General features: G+C 34.1%; 2 protein-coding genes across 2 annotated transcripts; both read left to right on the top strand.

The window, feature by feature from the left end:
* The first annotated feature begins 7,616 nt into the window (after positions 1-7,616).
* LOC132275965 (ankyrin repeat-containing protein BDA1-like) lies at positions 7,617-11,074 on the top strand. Its single transcript, XM_059777187.1, has 2 exons — positions 7,617-8,332; positions 9,708-11,074. The coding sequence occupies exons 1-2, from the start codon at positions 7,763-7,765 to the stop codon at positions 10,605-10,607; spliced, it is 1,470 nt and encodes a 489-aa protein (XP_059633170.1). The 5' UTR covers positions 7,617-7,762; the 3' UTR covers positions 10,608-11,074.
* A 6,994-nt stretch (positions 11,075-18,068) lies between these two features.
* Positions 18,069-23,334, top strand: LOC132275962 (glycerophosphocholine acyltransferase 1). Its single transcript, XM_059777184.1, has 8 exons — positions 18,069-18,397; positions 18,494-18,613; positions 18,793-18,850; positions 18,945-19,045; positions 19,743-19,838; positions 19,931-20,024; positions 22,362-22,599; positions 22,758-23,334. Exons 1-8 carry the CDS (start codon positions 18,314-18,316, stop codon positions 23,113-23,115), a joined length of 1,149 nt encoding a protein of 382 aa, XP_059633167.1. The 5' UTR covers positions 18,069-18,313; the 3' UTR covers positions 23,116-23,334.
* Positions 23,335-24,929: the final 1,595 nt, after the last annotated feature.

Below are 24,929 nucleotides of genomic sequence, written 5' to 3'. Positions count from 1 at the left end.
AGTTCACAATACCGCTCGAGGCAAAGGCTCGCACAAAGCCACTATTAGGGCTTTGGTGCGTTACCACTTTAGAGATTTTCCCCTTTCAAAGAAAGACCTCTCTGATGAGGGTAGGAACGGGATTCCTTCATGAAACTGGCCTAAGCTCTTGGATATGGTACTTCGGCATTTATAAAAAACAGGTAAAAGAAGTGTTTACGAATGTTCTGGCATAAAAATCCAGGAAGATGCTTCCTCTTGTCATTTTCCACTGTGATAACAGCCTATTGCTACACCCCACAAAAAATTAAACCAGTTCAATAGCTTTAAATGTACATATAATCCAACAAGAATTTCTTCGAAAAGGAAGTAGACAAAGTAAGTGTGACCAATAAAATAAATGCTTCAAATGACACAGAATCTGAAAATTCGCTTCTGCTCTGTGTGACTTATGCACCATCGTGTTCCAGACAAACCCAAGGCCTTAATTTGCACAACCATGATTGTATGGACCTAATAACCAAAGAAACATAAAACTCAAATATACATATATGTATGTGTTCATGTATATGCAATATATTTGTGAACATACATGTATGCACAAATAAAGCTCTCCAGCATGGCATATAAATATTTATAATCTTTTTCTTTAATGAGTTAAGAATTATATTTAATGAGTACTTAACAAAAACATTCTCTATATTAAACACCATTGCTAATACTAACTCAATTCATTTGTGCAAGTATTTTCTTGCTTAGATGGGTTTCAAGTTTCTACTTAGTCAAACTGACATTTATCATTCAATTGTGTGAGGTAAATACAATAACGTACACTACCCTGATACGCAAATGCTTTATATATATATATATATATATAAAATAATAATTACAAATAATATTAAGCAATCAAATGCTTTAAGTGACAACAGGGATAGTAAATTGAGCCACAAACATAATATTGTTATTGTTCACTTTTGTCCGGCCAAAGACTTTCAAGAGGTCATTCATTACTATTCCAAAATAAGTATGTTTAATTTTAAAGTTTTAATGGACTCATGACTTCAGAACTTCTTGTGTCATAAAAAGGTTTTAAACATTACATATAACACTTCATCTTTTTGTATTATAGAAGGGTGTTGAACATTACATATAACACTTCACTTTTTTCGACGATATGGAATCATGATATGATTGACATCCTATAGTCTGTCAATGTGACTATTCGTTCAATGTCTCACATTCAACTCATGAGAATCTAAAGTTGGACCTGGGTCAATTAGGGTCAATTTTTTTTTATTATTATTTATTATTATTATTATTATTATTTTTTGTTATAGTCAATTAGAAACTAGTAGTAAAAACATTGAATGGATTCATGTGAAGCCATTTTCAATTCATTGATTGAAAGTTGTAAAGTTTGGATTGTTATCGGTTTGTGAAAGAGGGAGGACCATTTCTCACATCTCCCAAGTTGATAGACAAACCACATTCTATCATTATCATGCAAGTATGAGATGTATATATTCTCTATTAATTTAAGATGTCCAATATTCATCACAAATCACCACATCTCCTAAGCTACATGAGCACCACTCGGCCCCCACCCAAAACAAAAGAAATGGAAAGAAAAAAAAGAAAAAGAATCTCACTATATATTTTTAACACACAAACATTACTCCAGGGGTAGTCCATCTTCGCTCACCTTCCGATAACAGCTCGGGACACACTTTCTCAGCATTGTTATAATTTTTACTGTGGTTGGGACACAAGCATTGTTATAATTTTTACTGTGGCGGTATATTTGTAATGTCTACAAATATATTTTGAGAAAAAATATGCAAGTTATACAGGGGCAAGTCGCTAGCATACAAAAAGGAGGAAATCAATGTCCCTTATTAAAGGGACGAACTACTATTTCCTTACTAAGAGAACTCCAACTCCCAGAATTTAGAGATTCTGGGCCTCTTTTAGCTATTGGACTGCTATATTAAAATCTCCAAAAAATAGGCCCCCATTTTTGGGTCGTAGAATGGGTTGCCAGCAAGGATGACCCAATTAGCGATTGCAGGCTTCTGACCTGCAGGCCCGACCAGTTTTTGGATTTTTAACTTTTGTGGTCCAACAACACTGTAGCCCAGAATACAGTTAAGGACGTGTTTGGTAGTGAAAAAAATTCTAAAAATCAGCTTTTTTTGCATTTTTTGGCCTTTTTTTTTTCCCTCAACATAACTGAACTAAAGAGCCGTTAAGGCACTGTTTGGCTGACACAAATAGTGCCTTAAAGGCTTTTTTAGGCTAAAAAAAGTTTTAAAAAATTAGAAAAAAGTGAATTTTTTTTTTTTAAAAAAAATTTTAATGTTCCTGTTGACATTATAGCCATTTTAGGTATTGTTTCGCTAACCCAAATAGTGTCTTAAAGGCTATATTGGCTAAGCAAATAATTTTTTTCCCTAACAAATAAAAAAAAAATTTTTATTAAAAATTTAAAAAATATTAAAATATTAATATTTTTGAAGAGTGAAAATGCACCATTAGAATACATGCGATAGCTAAAATTTGGAGACTCTAAAACGCTGATGTGGTTATGAAAAATGCTGACGTGGCTAGTGAAAAATGGTAATGTGATAAATTCGGAGAGCCTAATTTTAGAGAGTTTATTGGAAATGCTCTAAAGGAGAGTTTATAAAGATTGGGTAAAACCTTATTCTCTTAGTAAAAATGAGCTCACGGAGCTCAAATAAACTTAAATAATTACGAAGGGCGAATTCACAAAGCTCGGAAAAAAAATCATATTCCCTTAGTAAGAAAGAGTTCAAGAAAGTCACATAAATCTATTCCTTAATAAAAAGGTGAGCTCACGAAATTCAAGAAAACCTACTCTCTTATTAAAGGGCGAGTTCATGAAGTTTGGGTAAACCTACTCCCTTATTAAAAGGACGAGCTCATGAAACTCGGAGAAATATATTCCTTTTTTAAAGGGCAAGCTGAAACTCGAGAATATACTTTTTCTTTTTAAAGAGTGAACTAAGTAAAGCTCGTAAAATTTACTTTCCCTTCTTAATTGGTGAGCTAAGTATAGTGCGTAAAATATACTTCCAAATTAACGGGCAAGCTTGTGAAGATCAAAAAAATCTATTTGAAGGGCGTGCTAGCCAAGCTCAATGTACTTTATCTTACTAATGGGTGAACTAAACACAACTATTCTTCTTAGTAAGGGGTTGGGAAAGAAGCAATTGTACATACTTAGCTTGTATTAGTTAGCTTGTTTGGAAAAAGAAAAAAAAGTTGCAACCAGCTTGGAAAGAAAAAGACGGAAAAAGAAATATAAAAAATGAAAATTTTACATGGCATTCCCAATGCTCGACAAACAATAGTTCAGGAATGGAGGACAAGTAATAAGGGAAAAAGAATAACACAATTTAAATTCAAACCGAGTAGTCCAACCTAGATCGAGTCATTCATATAAAGATAATATATAATTAAAATAGAGCCAAATTCAAATGAGAATAAGAATAAGGTAATCCCTTGCCTTTTTCCAAAAATCTCTCTTCATATCCCCAAAAGTTATTAATTATGCAATATTGAAATCCAAGAACTGACTTGACCTTCGGAGGTACCAACCGACACGTCACCGGTGCTAATTTTGGTTACCATCTCTCTTCTCTTGCAGGAACGGTCATCGAATCTAGATCTTAACAAAATTATACTTCAATAATAATAATAATAATATTATTATTTTAAAAGAAATGATAGTCTCTGACCTCTGGTTCGGAATTATCTTTTCCAAACCAGCCCACTACAAATGCTCTCTATGTATCTAAGTCACCTCTTCTCCCTCCATCAAATAAAATATACACAGCCATGGCAAATACAAAGATTATGGTCGATTAGTTGCTTCTTTCCACACCATGGCCAGACAATCAAACCCTTATTGTTGTTCCAAAAACTTTGTTTTACCGTTGACTATATGTAAACAAATTACAGGTGAATGAGATATAATTCAAATAATCCTATATATGTTCTGGATGTTATTGATCTAATTACTTATTGCTTGGAGCAAAGGAGGAGTTAAGATTGGAGAGAGTTAGACTCAGTCGATTGGAGGAGTAATCTCCACCAAGTGCGCAATTACAGTGGTGTGTGTATATCTATATAATTTCAGATGATGAGTATACTAATAGCAAAATTGAAGTCTTTGAGAAGGGGACCCATATGCGTGTGTGTGTATATATATATATATATATCTTTAGAGAGGATTTATCTCTCGCTCTCTCTCTCTCTCTCTCTCTAGAGTGAGTTAAACCCATATATATATATATATATATATATATATATATCTATCAAGTGTTCAAAGTTAAACCCATCATCAGCCACACACCTCAATCACCACTCACTGGCGAACCCCTCTTCTCCGGCATACCACGACCACCTCCCAACCGTCAACTTTGTAATCGAAACTACATAAAAGTGGTGTCCATCGAAGTACCAATGCCCCAATCAACTACCACCACCATCTCCATCACCAACTACTGCGTAACGGCCTCCACTACGACACCCATCACTACCACCACCATCTTCAAGCATCCAACTTGGTGGGCTCTGAACAAACCCCTAAGTTTAATTTTATTTTTTGTGCAGTCCGACAGAACAAGTGGCGATGGTGGAATGGATTTCTCATCCTCTCTTCACACGATCGAAGGCCTCTAGAGGGTTCACTGTTGTTGATTGTTGTTGGGTTTCAAGATTTGGGGGAAAAAGCTACAGAATCCGGTGGGGAAGGGAGAGGACCATATATATATATATATATATATTTTCTTGTAACTTCCCTTTATTTATACAATAAATAATAATTATATTATATTATTTTTTGGTGAAATTATATTTTATTATGAGATTGTTGTATTATAATAGAATAATAATAAAAAGATTATTCAAATACAACTAATTAAATTTAGTTGAATAAAAATTGATATCGTCGTTACATTATCAACATTAATAACATCGTAATATAAGTTTTCAATTGAATTTGTTGAATTTTTAAAATCTAAATTATTATTTGTTATACTATAGTGTCTTACAACAATGATACAAGATGAAGATTCGGATTCCTCCCATCCCACCTCTTGACAATGCATGTATATAAAAGTCAACATGTTGGTGTTCCTTGAAGAATTTGTCCAAGTCGCATTAAATATATATTCTTTCCCACCATTTCACATGACATTTTATTTATTTATATGTTTATTAGAAAATTGCATTTAAAAGTCAACTGACCAAATGGACGGAAAAAATATCATTAAAAACGTTGATGAGATAAATGTATTTATTATTTCATTCATCTACTTTTTCTATTTGAATACATTATTTAATTTATTATATAAAGAATAATGGTGATCATTTCGTTCTTTCGAGGTTTGGTAGTAAGATAAACTAATCATACCTGAACCACTAAGGCGCTAAGAAATTATTATCTACTGTGACATAGACTGAAGTTTATAAAAATTGGAAATACAATTATGGAATCACTTAATAAATCAAAAGAATTATTATTAGAATTAAGCTAAAAATATACTCCGTATATAATTATTTGCTCACCTAACATCTACGAACAAGTCAGTGGTAAAATTAAAAACGCTCTTATCACAAACTCAAAACTCTTGTAACAATATTTTCCGGACGTATTTTTAATTACAAGCATCATTAGTCAAGGATGGTAGTATGAACATAACATGTAACTAATTCCTCTTTTTTAGTGTGCTATAAAAATTTCCAATACATTTATTTTATATTTTAATATATTTATTTTAAATTTTAACAAACCTTTTATGTGATTGAAATGTAAAATAAATATATTAAAAATAGATGTAAGTTCATTGAAGCACATATAAATTCATAATTTATAAAGGTTGCTGATATTTAAGTTTCACAAAAGTCCTATGGCTGTCCACCCTTTCTATTCTCTTAAAATGAAATTGTGAAAAGGTTTTGTGAATGGTTGAACCATCCAAAGCATTTGCCCTTAAATTTTTTGGGAGCTTATAATAACCTGATTTGTTTTAATACAACTCTCTCAACTCACCTTTCATTCTATCTCTTTTGTTTCTCTTTCACCCCTTTCTCTCCTCTCCCTACCATATTTCCTCTTCTATTAGTATTTAGATTGGCCTCATATGTATTAAAATACAAATTATTGTCAATATTATCAACTTGAAATAAAAAAGAGATTAATCAGAGTAATACAAAGAAAATATGAAAAAGAACCCATAATTATTTAGACAATATTGATGATGAAGATGAGGATAACAAGATATGATCTGATAGAACTTCAAAAGCTATAATCATAAACTATGTAATGTTACTCTCTTTAAAAGTCGTATTCTTTCTCTAATGGTTTTTTAACTTTTGTTTTCTTGTGTAGTAAAGTATAAATTTTTTCAACTTTGATAGCTTCTCCTCCGGATAGAAATAGACACACACTCGATGTTCTATTTATTTTTTTTCTTTTTCATCTATTTTCAAAATTTGACTGTAAAAAGCTACATGAACAGTATTTTGTCAGAATTATGTATATGCATATTTTCATTCATCATTGTACACAAAATAAGATAAATAAGTATTTGTAAATAGTAGGTGTTCGTGATTATGTTGGAGTAAAAAAGGGAAACATACAAAAAAAACAAAGAAAAAAAAATGGAAACCAGTAATTTGATGATAGTAGACTTTTTGTGATTTAGTTGGAGTAAAAAGGAAAAACATACAAGGATAGAAAGAAAAGAGATGCAAAATTTTATTTGAAAGAGTTCTAGAGAGATCAAAAAAGAGGGAGAAAAATGAGGAGATCAACTAGGATAGTTGAAGGCTACTTTTGTTATTTCATTTATAAATAAATTAAAGTGAAGTGTCTGATAAAATTTTGGAGTGCGAATAACAACTCTCAATTTTTTTCATCTTCCTTCTACTTATGCACATCCTCTTAACCAGCAACTAGGTAACACGACATTCCCATATCACCAACAATAAAATCATCTATAGAACACTATCATAGGAAATTATGGAAGACGCGTTGGTCACGAAAGCTACCTACCATTATTAAATGTTTTTCATTTGAGTTTCACATTAAAACTTTAATGTTGACTGTATTTTGGAACCGAGAGAACGAGAACATTATTACATTTAAAATTTTAATCAAAGAAAAATATAGTTTCCTCTATAGAGATGAGTCTTATTTTTTTCTCATATATCACCTCATTAAAATATCTGATATCGTCTATGTATGAGTCTTGTTTAATTTTTTTTAGATTCCTTCAATATAATTTATATTAAACACTTTGTATACCTAAATCATTTTAAATAAAACAATCAAAAGTTTTTTTTTTTAAACTGTGGGGTAAGAAATTTTCAGAAAGTTGAAAGTTTGAGAATAGGATCCGGCGATGCCTGGTAAATAAAAAGAGAGAAAAAAACCTGAGGAAGAAGATGGAGAAGGCTAACGTAAATAGAATTTTTTTCCTAATTTTATTTTAGGAAAATAGAAGAGAGAAGACGTTTATGGAGAGTCAATATTATTCCAATGCCGTAAGACTAACGCGTCGAAACTTCTAATCATCTAACTTGATTCCAAAGTCTCTTGACCCGAATACCACCACGGAGTACTATATAATATATTATAGAGAGAGAGAGAGTGAAATAAATATGGAGGGAGAGTAGACTTATCAAACAAGGGGGGAGCAAGGGAAGAAGATAGATAGATAGAGAGAGAAAGTGTGCTTTTAGAGAGAGAAAAATGGAGAAAAGGCTTACAGAAGCTGCACTGAATGGAAGTGTCGATTCACTGCTCCAACTTCTTGGAGAAGATCCACTAATTTTGGACAGAACCATCGTTTCTTGCCACTCCGAAACTCCCCTACACGTGGCCTCCATGCTCGGCCACCTCGATTTCGTCAAGGAGATACTGAGTCGAAAGCCTGAACTCGCCACCGAGTTGGACTCACAAGGCTGTTCGCCACTCCACCTGGCATCAGCAAAAGGCCACCTCAAAATAGTCAAAGAATTGGTATTGGTAGATCCATACACGTGTACGATTCGCAACATAGATGGAAGAACAGCTCTTCATGTGGCTGCGATTAAAGGCCGAGTCGAGGTGTTGAATGAGTTGGTCCGAGTCAACCCTGAGTCGACTTGGGTGTTGACGGATCGAGGCGAGACGATTTTGCACCTGTGTGTGAAGCACAATCGGTTGGTGGAGTTGAAGTTGTTGATTGCATCGATGAAGAAAGACTTGGAGTTGTTGAATTGGAAAGATTGCGAAGGCAACACCATCTTGCATATTGCTGTGTCCAGGAAGCAAATTGAGGTATTAATCATTGCTTTTCTCTTTCTAAATTAATACCTATATCTATCTATATAGTATATATATGTATATAAAATTTGAATTAGATTGATGAGAGGATCTAAAATACTTGAACTTCTTCACAGTTCACATATATTTTACTGATTAGTAATAATAATATTGCTAGCCGTTCAGTCTGATATACACAAAAATCTGAATTTCTTTATGGACTCTAATTTTATTAAATAAAATTAATCAATAATCAATTCAATTTTAAATTGGAGTAGGATATGAATACAAAAGGATAGATAATACATGTCTGCACTCATCAGATTCCAATTTCAATTCAAAGGCGCCGATTCGGAGCTCCAAAATGCAACATCAGTATGAATACTAGGCATATATGACTTTGTGTACAGTATGGTGTGCTTAAACTTGTAATGGGTGGCACAAGGTGTGTCAAGGTAGATCCACATTGTAGTAGTAGTAATTTCAGGGATTGCAAATGAGCCTAAAAGCAAAGAAACATGTGATGAAGATATATATATATATATATATATATATATACACATATCGAAGGCAAATAATTGAAGAAGGGTGCATATATAAAAAAATAAAATAATAAAAATCCTTCATTACTTGTTGATTTTTTGTAGCTTCAAGGGACGCTAATTGTTGAATGGTAATCATTTTGTTTTGAAATGAAAGGTAAAATAGTGATATGCTGTACCAAGAGCTGAGTTCTAGGCATCTCTTTTACTTTTCAAGTAGATGGTTGAGAATTCTGGTCGCCACAAAGGGCAATTGCGAGTGTGTGCATCTTACTTGCTAAAAAACGAGTTTATCTTAATCAGAAAGAGTATTCAGGCTTTTAGTACTCTGTATTGCTTGAAATTTCACAAAGTATAACCAAAATTTCATAATATATGTCATGGGAACACTGGCAAATCTCTTCTGAGAAACTTCTGTAATACATAACCAAAAGAATATCTTGCAGTCTTTTGGCCAATTTCAATGACAAGGGTATGGAAATTCTGATAAAAGGATGCCTTTTGGGAAGCATTAAACAGCCATACTGTAGGTGATCAGGATAGCTAGTTCAATGTCTTGTGGGTCGAGAATGATTTTGAAAATGAATTTTGCTTCTCTGATCCTTAGTAAATTATACTACGAATCAGTTAATATAGCTTATTTTGATGAACCTAAAATTTAATCGACTATTTGGAACTACTGCTGGTGTGTTTGCTAAGACAAATTGACCGTCATATGATTATGAGTGATATATATCTCTTATAAAGGTGGTTCTTTTTTCCTCTTAACTTGTGTAATTGAAAATGGTTAAGACTTGTATGGCTTAATGCATCTCCATTCACAGCATGGTTCCTTTTAAATTGTGCAGACCTCGAAGTTTTTGCTTTCTACCAATGGAGTGGAAGTTAACGCTTTGAATGCAAACAGTTCTACTGCTTTAGATATCCTAAAACACAGTCCAAGAGATTTGAGAGATATGGAAATTGAAGATACACTTCGAGCTGCTGGAGCTTTAAGCGTAAAGGATTTGCATTTGATCACGAATGACTTGACTGCAGCAAAAGTCCCTCAGATCACAAAACGACTGTCCTCGCAAGGGATATCAAAAAGACTGTCCTCGCAAGGGATATCAAAACGACTGTCCTCGCAAAGGAAAAGTTTGAAGGACCCAGTATTGCAGCATAAGCATAAGGATTGGCTTGGTAGGAAGCGGAACTCATTGATGGTGGTGGCATCACTGATAGCAACAGTGGCCTTTCAAGCTGGATTAACCCCACCAGGAGGTGTCTGGCAAGATGACTATAAAGTAGACTCCAATGGCAACCCTGTGAAGGACCCTCACTCTGCCGGGAAATCCGTGATGGCAGATACCAAGCCACGTGAGTATGGTGTGTTCATGATTTTTAACACGATCTCTTTCCTTTCATCTCTAAGCATAATTCTTCTACTAGTAAGCGGGCTACCTATAAAACGCCGGAGATGGACATGGATTCAAATGGTGACAATGTGGATAGCAATCACTGCGCTGGTAATGACTTACTTTATGGGTCTACGACACTTGTCGCCAGATGAGAAAAATGTCCAAATGACACTGCGTGAGGTTACTGAGATATCAGTCTTGACATGGTTAACGCTAATGGCCGTTGTTTTCATAGGAAATGTTATTCGCATGAATTTATGGATTCTCAGAAAGTATGGGTATATTAAACAAAAAGAGTCACCTTTAGAGGAAATTGATGATGACCAAGACGACGACGAAGAAATTTGAGATGAATATAAAGTGAGTACATTCCTCTACTATATAGGTTGCCAGCTATATTCTTCTTGTTGCAGGTTTGTCTATATTTCTTCAACACTGTTTGCTTCACCTTTTCTGAATGTGGGATCCTAAATGTTATACAGAGTGTCAAAAGTAAATATTTGGCATGTCTGGTTGTACATCAGAATTAGTGCGAGGTAGAGATGCTATGCTTTCATTAGACACGCTGGATGAAGATTTTCTATGAGATCATTTATGTTCTTGGGTTTTTTTGCTAGGTATGCTACACAAACATTGTAAGTTTTCGATCTGTAAATTCTAGAATGTATTAATTCGTTTCTGTATTACTTTTTGAATTTGATTTTTGTAGAGCCCAAAAGCTCGTTCGATAGGGTAGCTATGTTTACACGTTGTGTCAACGCACTGAAATCATGTAATTAGAGACATGTTTGGGAAAGTAAACTATTAATTTGTAATTGTTTCACCGTCTTATAAATCAGGAGGTCATAGATTTATGGCTGGTCATATTAAAACTTTGAGCCAGTCTAGCTTCTAGAAGGAAAATGTGAAGTATTTTAAAAAAGTATTCTTACATCTGGGGTCAAAATTTTGCTTTGAACCTGCATCTGTGCAGCTAACAAGGAGGATTTTGAGTTTAATTTTCTTTTATTTATTATTTTTATTTAGTTGAATGGGGATTAAACAGTTGGTCTTGCTGCTTTGAAAGATCCTGCTAGTCTATATATGAAGGTCAGCAGGATGGCAGCCCCGCCAACCTAAAGAAGGTGCCAGAAGCTTCTAATTCGAAGCGTAGTTATTTATTTTAATTTTTTTCCCTGAGTAATTTAAAGTATAGTTCTACATGCAGAAGCTTCTAATCACAATGAAAGCCTCACCCATGAAATAAAATCTACTCTCTTGCCTTTAAGTAGCAATATCTTCTAAACTGTCATATTTACTTGTTTGAAAGGACTTAAGGCTCATGGCTTTTGATTCACCACTTCTTTCCATCTCTCCTTAAATTGATTGGAGATACATATATATATATATATATATATATATCGAACACAGAGGCCATGTCGTACTGCTTATTGACATGCTAGGTGTGGTCCATGTCGTACTGCTTATTGACATGCTAGGTGTAGTCCTGTAGAACACAACAATGTGCTATTGTTCGCAGAAACAGAAAGCACGGGAAGGGAGAAAAAGACGGTGCAAATTACCTGAGAAATGGAGCAGAGGGGAAGGAAGAAAAAGATGGTGCAAATTACCTGAGAAATGGAGCAGAGGGAGGGCAAATTCATGAGCAAGTGTTTGGGTTCGAATGAATTATACAACTGATAAAATGTCTTGTATTTGCCAGTATGACACGAGTAGGGTTCTTGTGGAGAAACTGCCTATTGCGGAGCTGAAGAATACGAAGACCACACCGAGGTTAAGATGGCTTATTAGATACCATTGCTGAAGAATGAAGACAGTGAAGTTGATAATCTGTGATAATGTCATTTCAGTGGTGTCTACGCTTACCGTTGCCCAACCCAGCCTAGTCCCAACCCAACCTCAACCCGAAATCGGGTTGGGTTGGACCAACTCGAATTCTATCCAAAATGAGTTATGTCTATAACTCGGTCCAAGAATTTTGGACAGGTCAAACGCATTTCACGGGTCAATTTTTTTAATCTATTTTTTTTTTTAATGAGTTAATATCTTAAGCAAAGAGGATGAAGTATTATACATCATTTAAAGGTTAATATGTATTTATGAGAAGCAACTAGGAGTTAATTCTTTGGGCTCACTATAAAATTTTGATTTGGGTCTAAGAAGGAAGTACAAATTTAATGGAGGTAATAGTTTAAGGGAAAAATAAATATAAAATAATAAAATAATAAAAAGAAAAAATAAAAATTGGGGATTCTGCTATTGTTTGGGGTATAATAATATAAGAAAATAAATCTTTTAAAATGTGATAATTTAAGAAAATAATTTTTTTTTTTTGGGGATTCTGATATTGTTTGGGATCTAATAATTATAAGGAAATAAAAATTTTAAGAAAGTAACAATATATAAATAATATATAAAGAAGTCTTATGTTACTTCGGCTGAAATTTTCGGATCTCATTTTTCCAAGGTGCATAAGAATATGCAAGTTTAGAAAGAACTAAATTCATAAATTAAGGGACTATTAAAGAACTAAGAAAAAAATGAAGGGAAAAAGAAAAGAACAGAGAGAAAGAGAGATAGAAAGGAGATAGAAAATTCAATCCAATTCGAGTTCGATTTATGAATTTAAAAACTCAAATTACAAAATTTTTGGGCTAGGTTTGGGTTGGGCTGGGTTAGCCTGCCCAACTCGCACTATGAATATACAGTATGTCTTGAAATTGTTGGACTTGCCCACACTTCGTCACATACTGAATTGGTGCCCGAAAGAGCTGCGATGCCTTTTCTAGCTCTCAATCCAAATCTGTCATTATATTGTTCATTATTTGATCACTACATTAGTCACATGATTAGAGGATAGAACACAAGCTTGGAAATGAAATTTATTGCTTGAAACTTACAATGTGATAACCAGTTAACCATTTTCACCACAAGATGGTAGCTGATTTTTTAGAAGTTTCATTTAGGCAAAAATAGTTTTCCGTATATATATATATATATATAATGTTAATAATATGTTGATTTAATGCAGGCAATTTCGTGCATGTGTCATGGTATCACCATTGTACTAATATTATGTTTGGGAAAACCGAATTAATACCTTAGATTTGACATATAAAAAATTTTAGCTCAAAATTTCTTCAGTCTCAAATTTAAAGTGTGGATTAGTGAAGCTAAACATAGCATATACAAGCATATATGCATCTTGCTAGTTCTATAAATCTTCAGTGATCATATAGCTGCATGGCACACTAAATGTGTTTTAGTTAAGTATTTATTGAAGAAAATGATTAATTTCACTCACACCCCTCCTTAAATTTGACCAAATATTATTCTCTTAAATTTGACCAAATATTATTCTCAAACATTTTTTTAAAAATAACAATCATATTTGACTTTTCGTTAAAAGTTTCTTTTAAATACATAGAAAAAGACAACTTTACCCTTAATTTTTTAATCTCTTTTATTTCAAAATATCGCAGTACCTAAATGACCATTATACCCCACACCCACCAACCAACCAACCAGACATAGCAACAGAGATGAGCAATTGAAGATGTGTGTTTCTGCCGACTCGGGTTTCAACAGGAACAGAAAGAGACGGAGGCGAAACAACTTTTGGGCGGAAGCGATCGAGATTGGCCGTTGAGATTTGATAAGGGGTTTTGGAGAGAACGAGGCTGTTGAAAAACCAGTCGGTGCTCAAAGTCTTCTTTTTGAAAGTCAGCTGGGGTCAACTGGTCCCATGGAAGAGGGAATGGCAAGAAAACGAATGACACTGACAAAAGCGGTACGGGGTCGACGCAAGCAATCTTTGCATCAGATATATTCAGAGACAAGATTGTAAACCATCATAACGTTATCATCTTCTCGATTGCAGAGACCCAATTTGAGGAGGCCGAGAGAAAACAGAGGCTTTGGCGGTGGAGAGTTGCAGATTCCGGTGACAAGTTGAGGAGCCAATCCTCTGATGGGTGTTGGGTTGGGATTGGTATTGTGTGGGTGGTGGCGGCGACGATTGGTGATGTGTTGGGACTGTGTGGCGGCGACGACAGCGATGGCGGATGTCTGTGTGGGTGGTGGCGGCGGATGTCTCTGTGTGTGTATATATATATATATATGTCTCTGTGTGTAATGTGTTTGCAGTGCCTATGCTCTGTGGCTCTTTGTGACGAATTGAATGAGTCTGCTGTGATTCCATAAATACTTAAGATTCCAAGAATAGGGCAAATTAAATTTGATGGACCTCTTTCTACCACTGGCTTACTCGACGAGCTCCCCTCTATCTTAATAACATTAGAAGCTTAAAACATTCTTCTTTGATTTGACATTTAGAAACAGTTCTGCGAGATATATATATATATATATATATAGATATATATATATATATATATGTCTGTGTATACCATAATGTGACTTCTTTGATTTTCCACTGACGTCTACCCCAATTCCTATTAAAAAAGAACTCAAAAATCATACCAAAATGAGTTTTCAGATCTTTTTTTTTAATTTTTTTAATTTTTTATTTTCCTGAATGGGAGATCTTTCCTTTCTATTGACATCACACCGAGTATTCACATATAGAAATAGAATTGGATTTCCTTCCCCGCTAGCTTGTTGAAATTGGATACTAAAAAGCTCCCATTTCGGGCTCTATTTGCTCTTCTTTTTGCTCTCATCTGTGGCACCGATTCTCTTTCCAAAAGTCAGATTTGGTTTCTGTTCCAGTGCACCTTAGTTTCTCAATGGAAAAAGAATCAACAGACACATCAAAATGGCTTAATTTGTAAATTTACAACTTTCTTGGTGTATTTTAGTATTTTAATTTAATTATTTATGCTAAAGGGTTGGTTTGATAAATTCAAAGGATGATTAAGTCATTTTACATCGTGTCAGAACTGTTCAACTAACGGTTGAGGTGTTATTAAAAAACGGAGCAAGCAAAAATTTGTGATGTGAGTGATAGTTATTTTGAAATATGTTTGAAGATGATATTTAATCAAACGTAATGACTATCAATGAAATTAACCCTAAAGAAAAATATTATAAATATTTAAATGCAACCACCTCTCTATATTAACACCATTGAAAAGGACTAACGTTCATTGCTAATACTGACTCAATTCATTTATGCGAGTATTTTCTTGCTTAGATGGGTTTCAAGTTTCTACTTAGTCAAACTGACATTTATCATTCAATTGTGTGAGATAAATTCAATAATCACATTACACTGAAATGCAAATGCTTTACCATTTCTTAAAGGAGAGTCTTGTTGCTCATGGCTAGCTGTGTTTTTTTCTTATTATTATTTATAAAAAAATAATAACTATAAATCAACGGGTAGTAGCCTGACGGTATTAACTTCTTACTTCTTAAAAATAGATCCAAGGTTTATGTTTCAAAAGAGACATGTACGTGTGAATACTAATTAAAAAAATAATAATAATAATTACAAATAATATTAAGCAATCAAATGCTTTAAACGACAACCGGATAACTTTTGCATATTTTAAAATTTTAATGGACTCGTAACTTTAAAACTGGTTGTGTTATAAAAAGTTGTTCATCATTACATATAATAGTTGACCTTTTAAAATAATATGCCGGTAATGATACAATTGACATCTTATAACCTGTCAATGTGATAATTCGTTGAATATCTCACTTCCGCTCACAGATATTTCGTCTCAACCCGTGTGAGCCCAATGTTCGACCTGGGTCAGTCAAATTTTTTTTTTGGTTACAGTAGTCAATTGGAAACTAGTAGTAAAAACATTGAATGGATTGAAGTGAAGCCATTTTCAATTCATTGCTTGAAAGTCGTAAAGTCTGGGTTGTCATCGGGTTTGTGAAAGATGGAGGACCAATTCTCACATTTCCCAAGTTGGCTACAATATCACCGCTTAAAAGTTTAAATGCAGCCTTATTGAAGTGCGGAAACTACATCATCCATAAGGCAATAATCACGTGTACTCCAGTATACCAATCAATTTGTGGGCTGGCTACCATAATACACTCGTACTACTACTATTAATTATGACAAAAAGTTACAATTTATTTTTTAATTTTTTTTATAAATTACTACATTCAAACAAAAAAATTTCTCTCTCAGATTTGCTGCCAAAAAAAATTGAATCTTATAACAAATCCCTCTAAGTTATGATCAAGAATTACTTTATCAACGGCCTGTACTTTAGAGATCATTGATAATACTTTTTTTAAAATCTCCAAGAATTAAGGAATTAGATAGGATATAGAGGATTAATATTTATAAATTTCATTGTCTAACATGAAATACTTGTACAAATAAAAATACAAAATAAATAAAAAATATAAAAATAATAATAATAAGAAAAAGATGCAGGGTCATTCCAACATTGAACAAGGAGACCATGATTTTGGTCTCTTGTAGCTTACTCATTATATACAATAATCTTGTATCAAAATTCATTTAGAATAAGTCACGTACTTTATTTAATTTTTTACCAAATCTCTATATTTTGACCCAATTTAGCTAAATCCAACTCTCATCTTTGACCAACTTTTATGTTATTATTTTAAAATATTTTGGTCTTTTAATATGAACAAATCGATGACATGCTTCTAATATTAGTTTATTTTGTGTCCAAAATGTGATAATTTAAATTCAATACCTATTATTAAGCTTGTTAACAAATTAGATTGGCTAAATTCACATTTGATTTATTTAGTTAATGGAGGATCAGATTCAGATCACTAACTAGTTACTGAATTGAATGTTTTAATTTATATTCTAATTATTTCGGATTTGAATCTCAAGTTATAAGATTAGTTGGATTAGAAAGTTGTAAATATATATAGGATGACCAATGATATTGAGGTATTTTCTCACCTTACTAGTGAGACTAATCAGTAATTCACTTCAGGACATACACAGCACCCCACAAATCCCGTGCATTATAAATTATAACAATATACATATATATATATATATATAATTTTAATTGGATCACTGTCAAATCGTTCATACCCAAATTATTTAAATAACGAGTTATTAGATTCAAATTTTTACCGAATTATTGAATTTTTTTATTCAAATTATATCTGAGTGATCGGATATAGATTAGATACCAATGAAAACTTGATCCATTGAAAAGTTTACCTATAATTTCAAGAAGATTGGAATCTCACTGCATGCATGAAGTGTTTAAAAAGGCCGGTATTAAAATATATATATATATATATATATATATATATATATATAATCAGAATCTACGAATTCCATGCAATGAGAATCCTCACCGCCACAAAAAGGATCAACCAAATTAGTAGTCTAGAATATATATACTATTGGTGGTGGGCCATTTTGGTACCAAATGAAGCCAAATAGGCATTCTTTATTTCCGATTTTTACTTGATCTAACGGTTCTAATTGCTCCATCAATAACGTTATTAGTTAGTTGTAAGGTCAGCCATTTTTATCATCTTCATTCCATTAACTACGAATCAACAAGTACGTGAAACAATTAACTAAAATGGTGCATAACAACAGTTTATCAATATCAGTAGCGGCCTTTCTTATTTGGCTTATGCGTGGTCTTCATTTCAAGTACTAATTAAATAGGACCAAATATATATCTCTCTCTATATATATATACACACACATATATAATTTTACTTGAAAACAGTTAGAAACAATACGTGTGTGCACAAATATCAAGTCGTGACGCGTACTACTCTAACGTGTAAGGTGCACTATGAATACCGTGTACCATGGAACAATTATACTCCGTATTAACAAATATATATATATATATATATATCAATCAATTACTCCAGAGAACCAAATTCAAGATTTGGGGTTAATGTCAGCCTTGTCAGGATTAGAATCATATCATCATAAAAATCAATAGAAGTTTTTGAAGCCATCAATTATTTTAAACATACATACATACATAAGCACTTGCAGTTGTTTTCCCATACGCATATTCGAAGCAAAACGCCCATCTCCTTGCCTCATCTCTCTCTCTCTCTATCTTTGCTATCTATCTGTTTTTACTTTTGGAACCAGGAAAATGTCGAGTAACGAAGAGACAATGGATGATGCAAATGGGGATTCGTTCGAGAAGGTGAAACAGAGGCTCAAAGATCGATCGAAGGTATGATTGATCTATAGGGTTTCTGATTTTTATTGATTTTGAAGTTCTTAATCATGCTGATTGTTTGTTCGTATTTGGGTGTGTTTGGTTTTCTAGAAAGTGGTTCAGACAAAGGAGATTTTATCGAAACAAGCAGTTCAAACGAAGGAGATCTTATCCAAACAAGCTGTTAAGATCGCTAAGCAGGCCGAAGAACACGAACGATTTATCAACAAGGTGTGTCTATATATGCACAAATATACACTTTTTCATGTTATATACGTTATTAAGCAAGTGGGTTTTGCTATGGATTCATTCAATGAATACCATCGTGTTCGTATTATGTTTTGATCAGTTGGGTCGCAATTGATATTGGTTTTTCAATCTCTACTCATTGAATCTCATGCTGTTTATAGGTGACTCATCTGTTGGGTGTTCTTGGCTTCGGGGCTTTTTGCTTTCTTTTGGGTGCCAGTGAGCACAATACTCTGTTCCATAAATTCAATTTGTAGTTAATAATTTGTTGTAATTGTTTGTTGATTGGTTTGGTTGATTTTCATTTCTTTAGGACCACAAGACATTCCCTATGTATACTGTTTCTTCTATGTCACCTTTGTTCCTCTTCGATGGATTTATTACCGGTTCAAGAAGTTGCATTATTATCTTTTGGTAAGCTCTGACTCACCTTAACAATTTGTTATCTTGGCTAGGTTCACATATCTTTCTGTTTGTGAATTCTGATCACTTATAATATCCTTCACTTTTCAGTCATTGGACTTCAGTTGCTAGTACTGAAATCTGTTGTCTATGTCGATGATTTTGCTTCACAAGCAGACATGAGATTCCCATTTTTAAGTCTTTATTCCACTTCATGTAGTATATACCATATAGGCCTCTCCCTCTCCCTCTCTCTCTTAGGTTTAGATTGATGGTGTATTTCATTGACAAAGTAAAGATGAATTTGGTACTTAGAAAGAAAGAGGGATAATGTGATCTTTTTGGAGAAATTGCATCCTACAGGATCGGTCATGTTTCCAACTATTTGCTATATTCTTTGTGTACATATAGGGCATAGAACAAATTTTGGTTTGCTACATTCTATTTGCCCAGTTGCATGCTGGGTGGAAATTCTCTTCACCAGTTACTGCTGTAGCTTTTAGCGAGTCATTTGTTTTTTAAATGTTTCTTTTCCCTGAATTTTAAGATTTATTAGTTTTACTGTAAGTGTTTTCCTTTGTGGTTTTAGAATTTTATTTCCCTTGAAGTGTTCAATGACAATGATTCAAACTCCCGACTTTCTGGTTTTCTTTTAGTCATTTAAAGATGAGAAATGAAAAAATGACTCGGTTGGTATCATATCGTGCAGGACTTTTGTTACTATGCCAATACGATCTTCTTGGTCGTGCTTCTATTCTATCCAAAAAATGAGAAGCTTTTCATGGTTTCCTTCTCATTTGCAGAGGTCAGCAAATAGTTTTGAGTTACACTTGAACCACCTTGATGACAGTACAGTTCATTTCCTTTATGCTCTGACTTTGTTGAATATGGATGCAGGGGCCATTAGCATGGGCACTGATTATTTGGCGTTGTAGCTTAGTTTTTAATTCTGTTGACAAAATTGTAAGCGTCCTCATACATCTTTTACCAGGTGAGTTGGACTCTCTTTATTATTTTTTATTTTATATATATATATTTTTTAAAGGGTCTGGTGCACTGCTGCTGGTAACATATCTAGACTTAAAACTTGACAAGGAAGGTAATCTCTACTGGTGGAAAAAATAACTGTAGTTCATTACTTGTTACTAGGGGTGGCAATTTGTGTTTGCGGGTCGTAATTGTGTCGTGTCAACTTAAAGGTATTATACTAAACAGTTCAAACCGAACACGACTCATTTAATAATCGTGTCAAGAACTCTCAACACTAACACGACCTGTTTATTAAATGGGTTACACGTGTAACCCGTTTAATGACTTATTTACAAAAAAAAATATATATCTATTATTTAAATTATTAATAATACTCAATAAAATAATAAATACTAAAAGAAATATAAGTTTTAATCAACCAAATTACTAAATAGTTTATAGTTTACAAACGATTAAATTATAAGACACTAAGTTTATATAGTAATTTTAGAACTTAAACAGAAATTTATTTATGACATATATAGTTAAACGTGTATAAACGGGTTATACGGGTTGAACCCCTCAACCCAAACACGACACAATTAACTAAACTGGTTAATCATGCCAACCCGTTTATGACCCGAACCCGTTTAAGGTCAACTCAAACCCATTTAACTCGTGTCGTGTTCGAGTCGTGTCGGCGGGTCATGTCAACTTTTGCCACCCCTACTTGTTACCCACTCACCTCACTACGTTGAATTTATTTACTTTTGATTGACTCTTGGCCTCTTTGGTAATTCATAATTGATGCACTTTCTTCATGTCAACTTCGATTTCCTGATCAGATCTGCAGTTTCTCGTGTTTAGAATTGAGAACAAATATGAAATGTTCTTTCTATTTCTTAATTGTGATTAGAGTTGTATGATGCTTTAGTTATTTAGCAATTATCATGTTTTGCCTTTTCAATTGCTGGTTAGTAAAGAAGTGAAACAACATTTATTATCTCACTTAATTACTTCCATAAGAAGCTTCATATTTGGGTTGACCCTTTCAAGCTTTTTGATTGCTGAACCAAAGACGGTTCTTTGCAAGGAAGGAGCTTATTGCTATGATTTGGGGAAGATGGAAACTCTCTAATTAGGACACATGACAGCACACAATTTGAAATTATTTTTTCTGTGTTTCTCTCTTCCTCCTATATTTGGGGGACAAAAAGAAAACTTTATAAAATGTCACAGCCCCTCTTCTAGGAATAGAAGAAAATCATGGGGAAGAACATGAAGAAACAAGGAGGAGAGGCCAGAGAGAGAAAAGGAGGGAGGAGTGGGGGGAGAGATGGAGAGAGAGAAAGACATATTGCTAAACAAGGGGCTGCTGAGGAGAGAAAGTCCTACGAGGCTATGTTACATGGACTCGGGTATGGGTGTCGGACACGTGTATGTATCCATGTGTCGGACTTGTTAAATCTCCAAACAGAAAGACATACGGACACGACTAAATATTCATTTTAGTAATTATTTTATTTTATTTTCTAGAGTAAAGAAATGTTTTTATCTCATATAATGTTCAATATAGGCGTTTAACTCTTTTAAAAGTAATAATATAATGTAATTAAATGATTGGATATATTTTTTAAGTACATGTCTAACCAAAAGTGTCGGACACATATTCCATACCCATGTCCGAGGGATATGTGTTCGACACGGGTACTTCATTACTTTTGAAGAGTCCATGTAATGGAGCTACGAGGTGGCTATCACATGGAATATGTATTTAGAGAATGGACATTCGCGGATGATGTCAACTGACTCCACAGTAATTTTACCTCAAGTCAAGCTCAAAGTGTCTACAATGATATGGGGAATGGGTGCAGTGTCATGTAGGATGCTTCACTGGTTTACACTTGTCGAGGTGGACCCCTTTGTTGTGATGCCTTGTGTAATATTCCCTTACTACTATTGCTTCACGAGATTAAGGTTACAAAACTCGTTTCACATGGATTAGTAGTGGTTAAAATGAAACTCCTTCAGTCATCAACTTGCAGAATTTGACCAACTGTAATTTAGTTAGCATAATGAGAAAATTCGATAACTAGGGAAAAAAATGAGAAAATTCGATTAGTCTATGCCTGTAAATTTGCAAGTTTTCGGGTGATTTTCTTTTTGGACGAATCAGAGTTCCTATGATTGTCAAAATATTAGCTAAGGACCACCAAATTCTTTTAAATGTTAAATCTAACTTACTGGATACAACTTTTACTGGATATTTCTGAATTCCATGTATACTTTGCCTCTTGCAGTCTAACATAGTTGGTCAATTACCAACAGAATGTGGCATCTAACAAAACAAAATTTTCAGGGTTAGTTTTCTTCACAATTCGATGGTGGGATCCAACATTCTTTGAAGCCATGCATCCTCAGGGATCGTCTATAAGAGCTTCATGGCCTTACGTAGAAAGCAAATCTTACTTGTGGACATGGCTTTTTCTAGTTCCCTTGGTTGCTTACAGTCTCTGGCAGGCGCTCTATTTTCTCATTGTAAACGTTCTCCGTCGACAGCGGCTGTTAAGAGATCCTGAAGTCATGACTTCATACAGGTTCTCAATTTATTCATTGTTGAACTTTCGAACAATAGACAAACTATTATTTTGACGTGACTTGTCCGGAGGAATTTTTTTATTTCTACTTCCTTTTTATTTATTTATTTATTTTCAATTTTATTGTTAGTTATTATAATACATTCTTGGTTTGATAGGGAACTGTCAAAAAAAGCACAAAAAGCAAACAACATATGGTGGCGTTTAAGTGGCTTGCTTGGGGATCAGAATCGCCTCGTTATGTTTATCCTGCTCCAAGGCCTATTTACAGTGGCAACCATGGCACTTACAGTCCCCATATTCTTGTCCTATGAATTACATGTTATTTTTCAAATACTGAAGGTCTCAGCAGCTGTGTGGAATGGAGGAAGCTTTTTACTAGAAGTGATGCCAAGGCAGGTGATTCTCAAGGAGAAGAAGAAATCAGAGATGCAGCCTGTGCAACCTCAGCAAGATCAGTGCTTCGTGGCACAGGAAAACTCAGTGAACGCATCTGTTGAGATGGCCCAATCCTAGCAGCTGTTTACAAAGAATACCTTGTAAAACTCTTGTTTCATATGTCCTGAGAGGGAACTTGTTGGTTGATTTGTTTTGTGGTGGTTGTGGTGGTTTTACAAATTGCTGGTTCATTTAGAGGGTCTTAACTTGTAATTTAAGCATAAAGAGATGTTAAACTGTAGTCTTATTTGCAATTTGTTTCTGACCTCATATAAAAATTTAGAAATTTTGAGTTCAGTATCTGATTTTGATGGTAATGATAAAAAAAACAGGAAATGGAATGGTTTGGTGTGTTAGAATAAGATGGTTTTGTTATTTATTTGTATGTAGGCAAGGTTGCTTGCATTATTTCTAGAGAAAATACGTCATGGATATTTTGTAATGAATTGTTTATCACTTTGTGTTCAATCAGGTACATAATATATGTTGTGCATATAGCGAAATAGGTTTATTGAGTTGGAAATCCATATGGTGGCCATATGACATTTATGACATATTATCCAGATATTTCTTTTACTTTGAAACCAGGTTTTTATATTTCCTGATACCAGGGGTTAAATTGTTCTTTTATAGACTCCAAATGTGAGCAGTAGCCTTGTGCCTGCTGAATGGCATAAAGAAGTCCTTACCAAAAGTAATATAGCAGAGAGGAGTTAGAGAGTAGCAGTCATATTGCAATCATCATATGCTCAACTCATTCTCTCATGTTGCTACCAGATTCAAAGAACTCTTGTCCTGGGAACATTATGCATCCATAAATATTGTGGTGGTGGTATGTGCGCAGATGAAGTCCAATAAGGATTTGTTGTAGGCTTGGAGTCGCAACTTTCTTCCAAAATGTTGAGACAAGGATGACAGGTTGCAGCTCAAGCATTCTGCCCTCTCCCACTGCTCAAAGTGTAAGCCTCTAACTCTTCTTCCCTTTGACTGTCTTCTTATGCATGTAAATTGTTTGTTTGTTGCTAGATTAGTGGATTGTAATTAATTGCATAACTGTGCTTGAAGTAAAGATGATTGCATAGTTGCACTGAACTTTGAAAAAACTGATCTTTGGAAATGTTTGCGTCCAGTGGTTAGATGGCCATCAGCTCTTGCATGAATAAAGACAATGTTTCAATTCACTTCTTTTAGTTTTTAACCAATTACCGCGTCACTTTTGCCTTTACTAAAGGTATTCCCCATTCAGTGAGGTGCGTTCATTACCATAGCCAAGTGGTTCATCAAAGAGAGTCAGTTTGTTGCTAGCCGAGTAAGGTAGGTTATAAGAAAAAGCCTTTAGATAAGCGTCATTTTAAGTTCGTTCTGGTAGTTCTGGTAGTCGAGGGAGGTAGGTTCTGTACTCCAGGTCAAGTGCTTTAGATATGAGTCATTTTAAGGATTTCAATATAAGATGCAAAGACAAGGCTGCATCGCCAGAAGTTAGAAAATTACGTGCGCACAATTTTAGGTCCACCTCACTGATTACTCTAACACGCATTAGACTCAATGTAAACGACCACAAAATCTTCCCCTGCAATCCCTCGAGTAAGCATCTTCATGGATGTTGTTTTAAGACAAATGGGCTGTTGATGGCACCATTTAGGCTCCATTTGTTAACTCACCAACATTTGCTTGGATTCAACTTAACCTATGGAGTTTTGTGGCTAAGAGCCGTGTGGTATATGTGGATAGTAATAAGCTGAGTAATTTATCAGGTACCAAGTGTTTGGGGTTTGAACATGTGAAGTGGTTCTTGTGAACTACTTGATCATATGGGTAACTTATGCTATGAGATTGCAATGGTTTATAGTGCATATTGGTGTGTGAATGACACAGATGCTATGGTCATGAAG

The sequence above is a fragment of the Cornus florida genome, unplaced genomic scaffold, assembly GCF_030987335.1.
Source record: "Cornus florida cultivar Cherokee Brave unplaced genomic scaffold, ASM3098733v1 CherokeeBrave_3.0.0_Hap2_Chr10, whole genome shotgun sequence".
In the NCBI taxonomy this organism is placed as follows: Eukaryota; Viridiplantae; Streptophyta; class Magnoliopsida; order Cornales; family Cornaceae; genus Cornus; species Cornus florida.
This window is presented reverse-complemented; position numbering and strand designations above follow the sequence as displayed.